Here is a 10,521-nt window from a genome sequence, read left to right on the forward strand (position 1 = left end):
GAGCGCAAATCATGGCCTATACGTCTGTTAGGTGAGCAGTTTCCCTCAGCCGTACAGAGTCCGGTGTCCAGGCGGAGTTCTCGAGACAAAAAAATTGTGTCTTCACGGAGACGCCAATTCAGAATCGATCCTTGTAACGGAAGCGAACTGAGAGTGCGAATGCTCGTGTTCGGGATCTCGTTTCTCCGAAACTCTGATTAGGGAACCCGTTTGGATTGAATAATCGGCTTTTGTCACCTTGCCTTTCTTTCATGCTTCATATCCAGACGTCATTCTTTGACTTGACGATCATCTCGGCGGACATGCCGCGCCGATATCGGACGTGCGAGAAAGTTGCAGTAGTGTCTCATGAGTGACGTATTTTCCAGTTTACCGTTTCGTATCTTGTACTTGGCTCATGCGTGGCTATTCACCCTCGACGTCTTGCTCCTGTCACGTCGTAGAGCTCGCACCCCGGTGGCCATCGCGACGTTGTCGTTATTACTGGGCACGTTGCTTTACCTCATTGTCACGTGCGGACAGATGGCGAACATGAGCTCTTTTTCGATGACGACTGGACATGGCCAACCAAGCGACCGAACACAGACCCCTCCGCCGGAGCTCCGTGGACCAGACGGAGGAAATAGGTTGGTCATTCACAATGGAAAAAGGGTTTCGAGTTCACATCTCTGAGATCAGAATGGTAGAGGCCGCCTCGACGGTATGCGCAGGGCAGGAGGAAGACGTGCTCTATGTCGACTCAATCAAATCATCGTCATTACCTCAGAAACACCGCTGTGCCTTCGCCATGCCTCCAGTGCCCAGACAATAGAGACTGGTTCCTGCAGCAGTTATCACATCTGTCGAAACGAATCGATCATCTACACGCCGAAATTCAGAAATGCGACTGCAAGAAAATCTCATTTGAAGACTCACAGCTGCAGGAAGCGATTCACCAGGCCCTGAAATTGTACGATGCCGACAAAACGGGAATGGCTGATTACGCGCTCGAGAGTGCAGGTGGGACACAGAACGAGGAAAAAGTTCATTTGTTTCGGAACCTCCGCCGATCTCCTGAGTTTATCATTCCATTTCGTTTTCCAGGGGGTTCTGTTCTCTCCACGCGCTGCTCGGAGACCTACACGACGCACATGGGCCGTTATTATCTTTTCGGAGTCGTGCCGCTATTTTGGAAGAGACCTTCGCCCCGTCTGGCCATCCAGCCGACGCTGGCGGTCGGAGAATGCTGGCCGTTCGTAGGCAGCGTAGGTTATCTCGGTGAGGGAACATTTTTTTCATTTCCTCAGTATTCCGTATCGCGGGTTTCCGCTGCGGGACAGATGGCGCTTGCCGGTTCCTGTTGTGGCGTTTCAAGCGACGCAACGGATGTTCTGATCGTAGATGACTCGCATGCAAAATGAGCTCGGAGGGTTAAACAATATGTGGTGGGGGTCTGTGACGATTGCGGATTTTGAGAGATTATCCGCCCGCCCCTGCCGGAGCTTCCTCGTGCCGTGCGTGAGATCTCCGACGCATGAAAAAGAGGTCATTGCTCTCGTTCGGATTGAATGTTTCCTCGGTCGGAAATGAAAGGGCACTCTGCTCGTGTAGGAATTTCCTGCTTCATCCAGCCTTGACCTATGCGGCGTCGACGTGAAGCGAACTCGAGGGACGATCATTGTTGCTCGTTCGTCCCGCACTCAGATTTCAGTATAAGCCGAAAATAGATCCCCAGTCAACGATGATTCCGACGTGGATGAACATTCACGAGAGAGAGAGAGAAACGTAGTGAATAATAATTAATCAGACACGACCCCGCCACGAGGCTCGGTCATGTCCTCACCGAAGTCCAATGGATGATCTCATTGACTTTACTGTTCGCAGTGCTACAATTGTCGCGGCGGATCCATGTCGAAGCCTTCACCCTCGAGCATATTCCTGCGTCTCTTGCGCTCAACGGCAATATCGACTCCGCGCCGAACGATTTCGAGGTATGTGGATGAGCGTAGCAATTTTTCTCCTTCCTAATGGCACAGCATCGATGACGTTCATGGAACGCCTCTTCCATTCACAGGTCTACGGTATGGACAGTGCGGAGGACAAGGCGGGCTTCTTACTGGGACGATATAATTACTCGATTACTGGAGAGCCCTTGCAGAACTTCAAGGTGCAACATCAAACGGAGAGAACTTTCGAGTTTGTTGAGCTAAAGATCCTCACCAATCACGGGAATATACACTACACCTGTTTGTATAGATTCCGCGTCCACGGAAAACCAGTCCATGACGATACAGTTTGGTAGGATTTCGCTCGCAAACGAGGCCGAATAGCCTTGACCTTCCAATACTCCGCTTCCGGTGCTCATCACCGCCATCAAATCATGGAAGCGAATCCGTGAACGAAAGTCCCAATCCTTGCCAGATTCCGAGTTCAGAATAACTCATGCCAACTTCCCCTAAGGCCCAATCATTTTACATGAAATTTCGCGCCAGAATACGAGTTTCTTCGTGAGTTGTAAGTTACACATTTTTACATATCGTAAAAATCGGTCGGTTGCTCCCGACTACATACATACGTATATACATATTGATGTAGAGTAGCGTCGGAGTAGATGAAGTTAAGCGACAATTCTCCGATCCGTACATCGTCCACCAATAGACAGTGGGATCTAGACCTTCAGTCTAAAGCTACAAGCGCCTGCGAGCAAGAGGAGAGTATACAGAGTTGAAGTTCAAGAGCGCTTTGTTGGCATTGTGGCCTGAGCGCTTGGTACAGGGGCCTTAAATCGCATGACTTGTTGTGTCGGCCTGTTTTTGAGATCTCGAGTGGCAGAACTGTGGCGGGGAAGATTCCTCCATCACAGATGCGGTAACTGCCGTTGTGGTCAAAGTGTTCGGATCAATAAATATTGTGCACAGCCCAGGACTACGAAGGCCGGCAGACTCCGACGCTCAGATCACGGAAATACGTCACGAAAGCTAGAAATCTACGGCGGGATCACAATTGTTATCCGTATAGCCGGTAATCTGTAGATACGATCTGTAAATATAACTGGTGCATGCCACTTCGCTGAAAATTGCAAAATTTCGTTAATTCCGAGCAGAGCCTGAGTGTGCATACGAATATTGAATTCGGAACACACCGATCGACATTGGCTACACAGACCGGGGGGCCCTCGATTCATGACGACGAATCAGTGTTGTAAAAGTGAGACTTTTCTTCACTACAGATCAATGGTGCTGATATACATTGAATAAATTATCTTTTTCAAGTTTCGAAGTCTCTAGCACATGTGATCACAAGCTCAGAGTGATCTATTCACCTTGAATCTATCCATCTATTTGTCTTCCTTCCAAATATTCGGGCCGGCTGGGCGAAGGGGGAACCCGGGGGGAAGAAGCGGGCGAACCCAGGTTCCTGCGCTGTCACGATAGCATGCGGGAGGTTCGAGAAACTTTTAGCTCATCTTTCAAAATTTTTTCTCCAGACTGAGTCCAGAGCTCGAGAATCTCTCTCGGATAGTCATGGGATGATTCTGAGATCATTTCAAACACGCGAGCCTCACTGGATCGAGAGGGTTCCGCGAGCGAGATGGCTGAGCTGTTAGCTCGTGCAGTTCTTCGTCTGCTGAACAGACGATTCAGCGAGAGGAGCGACGCTCTCCCTCGGTGATTCCACTCCGTGAACTCATTACGATGAAACTTCCTGAACACCTCTTGGACTAAAAGGAGCTTTTCCCGCTCAATTCCCGGGTTGCTGGGTCGTGACGATCCCCCTATTGATGTTGTACGTTCGCCAGCCCCCTGCATACCATCGAGGTCGACGTGATACCGTGCATGGCGGATGCAGTCATCGCGGACAGTAATTTGACTGGCCACAGTTCTTCTGTGCGAACGACGCAAAAAAGCTCTACCGTGGCCGCGCGGAGAACACCCGCAGTCGAGTTCGATGACTTAGAATGACACCAATGATAAATACAAAGCCGATCAGCAGGATCGCGATCAGAAAAATCCATTCGTCCCCTTGCGCACCAAACGAGCGGTGCCGCTGGAAAGGAACGGCCTCGTGTCGGTTTTGGAAGAATCTTCCGAAGAGAGGGAAGCGAAAAGAGAGAAATGCTATAAATGATGCATCTCCGTGCACGACGAAGTCGTAAAACGAGTGCAGCGAAATCATGAGGAGTTTTGTAAGTACGCTCCTCTCAAAGTCTGTCGAATGAACGGCACGGAGAAGGATCCGGTCTCACTTCAGTGTAACGCATCCCCAGATAGTCACGGTGGCCTTATGCTTGGTGGTGACGAATGGAGCACCTGCGTCGCAGAGTGAATTAACTTCAGCAGCTGCTGCCTCTGAAAAAGCCTCTTCAGATACGGCCACAGACGTCTCAACGAAAGGAGGTGACGGAGAAGGCATTGAAGAAAGGACTTTCGGATTCGGAAGGCCCGGATTCGGACGTCCCGGCGGATTCGGAAGGCCCGGATTCGGACGTCCCGGAGGATTCGGAGGCTACGGTGGTGTTGGTGGATACGGTGGGGGATACGGCGGTGGATACGGTGGGGGATACGGCAGTGGATACGGCGGTGGACTCGGCGGAGGATACGGCGCTGGACTCGGCGGGGGATACGGCGCTGGCCACGGGGGCGGCTATGGCGGCGGTCATTACCAACACGGCTTCAATCAGGGATCAGGAGCTTCCGGTTTGTGATGACGTTCCGTTTGGAGAGCGATCGAGAAGATCGCTTTATACTGGATTTTAGCCCTGTCGGTAGGGAAAGTTTCTAAAGAGCGATTTTGTCCCATGTGCAGGTCAATTCCAAAATCAGGGCGCCTTCGGATACAACAGAGGGTCGTCCTCATCGAACGTTTACGGAAATAGGGAAACGTACGGAGAGTCGACCCAATTCGGCCTGAACCAGGCGTTAGGCCAACAGGCCTCGCAGGGTCAAAGTTCCTACGGCAATCAATTCAGTGGAGGGCAATTCGCGCAAGGTGGCAACCAATACGGACAAGGAATCGGTTTTGGTCGTTAGAAGGCTCACAAGACTCGTTCACTTAATAAAGTTCCTCCGACAGAAAATATTTATTCTCAGAGACGAGAGTATTTTTATTGTGCCGACTCCCCAACATTAGCTTCAGCATGATCTCGAAGGAGGAATTGCGGCGCGCCTCCCTCTTCTTCTCTCGATGCCCGAACCCGCGGTATCCCTTGATCAGATGGGCACTCCGCGAAAAGTTACCGCTCGTTTGATGATAAATTTCTTCTCCCCCTCAGCCAGGATAGCCTCGACGACCTCGGGGCAGACTCAGAACGATTCCGTACCATGATCTGTGCCCATAGATTGGAGCGTTTCGTCGAGGGCGAACCCATCGCGAGCTGAATACATCGCCGCAAGTGCTGCTCATGCGTAGAAACCGACGTAAAATATTCACAATGTACGCCTACGACAGTACGCCGTACCTTGTGGCGTTTCATCAAGTTTGAGTTTGGTCGTTGAATCGCGTATGAATAATTTGGCTTTCATTATTCCTGAACTGCTCAAGATACCGCTGGCTTCTCGTCCCTCCGATGCGGGACGAGTTTCGTATATTTTCTGGGACGCGACCACGAAGACTAGAAACGTAAATCTTCGGGATGGAGCGCCTGTGCCAAGCCGCAGTCGCGGCATCGCCGACCTCTTCTCGGTCAGTTGGCGGCGGGACGGCGAATCGGTCCAGCAGCGTTCCCTCAGGGTCTTCTCCTTGGATGGGGTATTTTTCTCGCCTTGTTTCCTAGACTGGACGTCCAGGTTCTATGCATCGTGTACTCGGCAGCCACAGCGATGGTTCAGGGTGGCGAGCCGGCCGACGACTCGAGAGTTCACAACAGTAATGGGTGGGGCGCTCTACGAGATCGGTCGAGCGTGCCCGGCACGATTCTCGAGGTACGGCAGCTGGACCCATCCGAACGGATATCAGAACATAGCTACTCCGCGGCTGGTTTTGGACCTGATCTACTAGCCGATGGAATCCGAGCTGGCCATCGAGCGAGCGAAAAGTTACCATGCTTCGATAGGCATATCGTAGAATACTGAATCGCTGTGCAGCTAAATGAGCTGCGTTTTTCTGATTCGGACGCTTGCCGTTGGCCCACGGGTTGAGTACTCGCAGATCTGGCCCATAGCTGTCCGCATCGCTCTGATTTTCGACCCGGAAGATCTTTCATGCAGCGATAACTGACGAAAAGGAACCGGGGCGGGTCGTACATCCCTAAATTCATTTTCAGGACACGTCAATGCAATGGATGTATAGAACAACATACATATTTATATGAAGGTATGGCACGGAGAGCGCCCGAATGCTCTAGTTATCTCTCGTTAGTCGAAAATGAACAAGGCCACAGCCGTCAGACGTAATCAGTGCACGTACGCGATCCATTGTAATCAGTGTTCGAGGTTGGCCAGAACAGCCGCTCTCGTTGACGTGTGTAGTTTTGGAATCGTGAGCCTGAGGGGAGTTTAGGGCTTGAAGTCCGGGCCCGAATTCAAACCTGGATCTGAACCAGCTCATCGAGTGATTTCGTATATCCTTCAGCCGCAGTCCATTGAATTTCTGGATCAAACTTCCCTCCCCGATCGACACAATCTGCTGACCTCAGAATTCCCACGTCGGAGAGGAACGCGCCCCTTCCCCAAATTGAGTTGACCGATACCTGAGAACAAATTCCAGATCCGTCGCTGGTCCGGAGAGCCTGCTAAGTCAAGCTATCAGAGAGTTGTTCCGGTGATGGGATCGGTTGGGGAGCCGCCTCGCGTTTCAGAGAACCGAACTCCCGAAGCATTCACTCAATGATGCCCATGAGGGTTTCGAGGAACGATATTGCGTGACGGCGCCTCGCTGTGCCCCCGATAGTCAAGTCGACTCTTCCTTTTAATGACGATATGTACCATTGAACTTCCAGAAGCGCGAAATGATGACGTCCGACGATTTCTGAGAAAAATGATCCAGAAAATGGGCATTGTTCGCCGCGCGGGCTAACAATCATGAGAATGTCAGAGCTCCGATGAATATTCGGCTCAAACTCCGCTCAGGCATGCCACCGGATGACACTGGTGACGCTGTATTCCGTGAATCGGTGGGATGAGACGCCTAAAGACATCGTCAGCTCCTCGAATGTGGGAGGGCTCCTCTCTGCGAAAACAAGCATCGAATTAATTCATCAATTGGCTGCTGTTTGGTAATTACTTCTCGATCAGTCATTCTTTCTATCTGGCTTACACGTTCGAGATACCGGTTCCTCTGCGGATCGGCGAAAACATCCCATTTTGGTGGGCGAGCGAATCTGCGCATGCTCTCGCTGGGGATTCGCTCGTCGTCTATCAAACTCGCGACTGATGTGAGTGAAAATCGCACGCGACCAGCGTCCGTAATTAACACTCGCTCTATTCGGAGACTCTTTCTAAGTGTCGTCGCGTTTTTTCCTCGTCCATTTATTCCTCCTCCAAGCGGCATTCATGAGAAGAAATGAAGAATCTCCAACTGAAGCAATGATGCATTCTCTCGGTCCGCCTACAGTTCCCCCCGTCTACCCCTCGGCGCCCCGTCGATATGTTCCATGAATTTATTGGTTTCACCCTCTGCGTCGCCGCGGACTCATTAATTCTACTTTTACCATCAATCGCCACGGCTTGGAATATTCTTCCTCGCCCGAACCGACAGAAAAGCGGGGCTTGCCCGAAGACTGATTACAGAATGAGATAAGCGATCCTCCGGGACCCGCCGAGGTATCATCGCAAAATCTTCTGGTCAGTCGCTTGTCATGATGACGTGGACGGACAGTCGGACCGACCGACCGACCGACTAGTCGGTCGCTGAAAGTGGGGATTCCTCGAGAGATGTTTTCTGTAGGTCGTGTTCGCTTGCTGTTCCTAGTGTCGAATATCCGCATGCTGCCTGCGCTGCAGCCACCATCGTCTCTATACTGGATGCCGTATGTTCTTGTCACCAATCGCAATGATGGCATCACATACCGTCATCGGGTTTCCTGATATCGAGCCAGCGAGCGCCGAACATTGTCAAACGCTCGAAGGGGAAACATTGCCGGCCGACCGGATCAACTGGTCGCTTGGAAGTCTTCGTCTCGAAAGTGCATCCGCTCCGTTTCTTCCATCGACGACGGAGCGAGGGCAAGGAGTTTCGTGGACGACGACGCTCTCATATAAGAGCCCCAACGCTCGACCGAACGTTACACATTGTTGTTCCGATCGTTCCCGGACCGTTTTGAAAAACTGCAGACATGAAAGCTTTCGTGAGTATCGATATCCGTTGCGACCTGCCCTGTTTCTGGCTAAGCCTGTCGATTCCGACCTCGGCAGGCCCTTTCGGGGGCCTTGGCTCCGAACCGAGCGAACATCGAGAGAGCAGCCGAAGGAAGAAGCGGACGCGAGCGCGAAGCTATCCTCTGCTCCTCGCGTGTCCCGCGCTATGACTGGAGTCGGATGATGGTCCGAGCGTCGACTATTCCTCCAGGAAAAGAATTCGATCAACATTCGACTCGAATCCGCCAGAGGCTGTCTCTCTTCTGTTCTGGTTACTTTATAACAGCGGTGTTTGTTTTTACACGAAATTGCAGGTGGTGCTCGCTGCTGTGTGTTTTATGGCCGTCGCCGCAGCTCCTACTGGGGAGGAAGCTGCCGCAGCGTCTGCCTCGGATTCGGCGGCCACCGATGGGGAAAATAAGAAAGACGGAGTGGAAGAAAGAGGCCTGTACGGCGGAGGTTTCGGAGGACCCGGAATCGGCTTGGGAGGGGGCTACGGAGGGGGCTACGGAGGAGGCTTCGGCGGTGGTCACGCCGGAGGCCATTTCAACCAAGGTTCCGGTGCAGCGGGTAAGTCATTTTTCGTTCGCTCCTTCGTTTCGTCTCCATTCAGACGCCGAGTTCAGAATGCCTAACTGACTCAGGTAGAACAGGAAGCTCGTTGTCTGACTCGGAAATGATTAATGCGCCAGTCCTCAATGGAGCTTTCGAGTGCAGACCATGTATCGATCCACTCATCAATCAAATGGAATCTCGTTCGCTGTGGATACGTTGCTGCAGAGCGTCCTCGGAAGAAGAGGAGCGACTTGGAACTTGCTGCAGTCGGTCTCCGTGATCAACTCTTGAGCTTGAAATTTCTAAAAAGGCATATCCTACTCTTTTCCAGGAGGGTACCAAAACCAGGGAGCTTTCGGCTATAACAAAGGTGGATCATCCTCGAACGTCTACGGGAACCGAGAAAGCTTCGGTTCCTCGACCGCTTTCGGCCAGGCTCAGAACTCTGGAGTTTCATCCGCTGCCGGTCAAAACGCCTACGGAAACCAGTTCAACAAGGGCCAATACGCTCAGGGTGGCAACCAGTTCGGACAGGGAGGAGGCTACGGATACGGCCGATAATAATCTGTGATATGCTCAAAAGATGAGAGAGTTCAAAGCTCGGATCTCTTAGGCTAGCGGAAAGCCAGAAATCGTGTAATATATTGTCATGCCTACATTGTGCAGAATCTCAATCTCCGACGAGTTCAAAAGAGCGTGGCACGGGATATAAAGATGTATTGACAAAGATATGCTGAACGGAAGAAGAAAGTTTTTTTTTGTTCTCTCTCACGCTCGCCAGAGGTATAAAGTGGTGGGCCGCAATAGAGGTACGGAGATCCACGGCGGAGAACTGGTGCTCGTTTACCGCCCCCAGTACTGGATGCTTTCGATCCGACTCCGCATCGAATATCGATTAAAGGATTTATTTACCCACGCATTTCGAGCATCGAATATCCGATGGGGCCACAACGAACTCGCGAAGAGTGTCACGAGGCTTCCTATGAGCCTGAAATGAGGCCGATTCTTCGGCCTCTCGGAGATTGAGAACAATTGAGATAGCCTGGGAGTTCCAAGTCATTTCAGAGAGCTCGAGAAAACGTCCGCTCAAAGTCGCAATTATAGAACCTCCGAAACCTAAAAAATCTCGCGAGTCGTCTCTTCGCTCTCGGAGCGAGCAGCGCGTAGAAACGCTCCGGCTGGGGAAATGTGGGAGGGGTGACGGCGGGATTGGGGATGAGGAGGACGAGAGTGGAACACATCAACCTCTATACCCAATTTAGAAGCGAAGCCCAGGGACATTTTAATGTCGAGCTCTAGTATGTGACACACGCGGGGACTCCTCGAGCCGATTCTTTCGGGCCTTCTCGAGAGCGATCGTGTAAGGGAAAGCTTTCGATTCCGCGCACGTTCATTTCCCTCCCGGCATGCGACATGCGACGCTTCCGCCCGACTTCCAACATTCTATATATGAACACACCGAAGTTTATGCGGGGGCTCACCGGCTTCTTTGTTCTGGATCCAGCAGCACGGACATGGTTCACCTCGGACACGGGCATATATCGTGATATGATGAATTTAGAAAAGTTGAGGAAGAAGTCGGAACTCGCAGGGTGAATCGAACGTTTCCTCCGTGAAGGACCGTGCCTTGTTAGGAAGCGCGAGAAGGAGAATAATCTCCGCAGTTTCTAGCGTCGTGAACCGGTTGACATTT

At 51.7% G+C, this 10,521-nt stretch overlaps 3 protein-coding genes across 3 annotated transcripts; all 3 read left to right on the forward strand.

Annotated features, from left to right (window-relative positions):
• Positions 1 to 11: 11 nt before the first annotated feature.
• On the forward strand, positions 12 to 2,436 carry LOC100905536 (SUN domain-containing protein 1). The gene is made up of 6 exons (XM_003744012.2): positions 12 to 31; positions 369 to 626; positions 767 to 999; positions 1,084 to 1,257; positions 1,864 to 1,970; positions 2,054 to 2,436. Exons 1-6 carry the CDS (start codon positions 12 to 14, stop codon positions 2,279 to 2,281), a joined length of 1,020 nt encoding a protein of 339 aa, XP_003744060.2. The 3' UTR covers positions 2,282 to 2,436.
• A 1,717-nt stretch (positions 2,437 to 4,153) lies between these two features.
• Positions 4,154 to 5,066, forward strand: LOC100909078 (glycine-rich cell wall structural protein 2). Its single transcript, XM_003744036.1, has 3 exons — positions 4,154 to 4,165; positions 4,247 to 4,676; positions 4,786 to 5,066. The coding sequence occupies exons 1-3, from the start codon at positions 4,154 to 4,156 to the stop codon at positions 5,007 to 5,009; spliced, it is 666 nt and encodes a 221-aa protein (XP_003744084.1). The 3' UTR covers positions 5,010 to 5,066.
• A 3,133-nt stretch (positions 5,067 to 8,199) lies between these two features.
• LOC100905681 (glycine-rich cell wall structural protein 2) lies at positions 8,200 to 9,566 on the forward strand. The gene is made up of 3 exons (XM_003744013.2): positions 8,200 to 8,263; positions 8,588 to 8,843; positions 9,160 to 9,566. Exons 1-3 carry the CDS (start codon positions 8,252 to 8,254, stop codon positions 9,387 to 9,389), a joined length of 498 nt encoding a protein of 165 aa, XP_003744061.1. The 5' UTR covers positions 8,200 to 8,251; the 3' UTR covers positions 9,390 to 9,566.
• Positions 9,567 to 10,521: the final 955 nt, after the last annotated feature.

The sequence above is a fragment of the Galendromus occidentalis genome, unplaced genomic scaffold (assembly GCF_000255335.2).
Source record: "Galendromus occidentalis unplaced genomic scaffold, Mocc_1.1 scf7180000077458, whole genome shotgun sequence".
Lineage (NCBI taxonomy): Eukaryota > Metazoa > Arthropoda > Arachnida > Mesostigmata > Phytoseiidae > Galendromus > Galendromus occidentalis.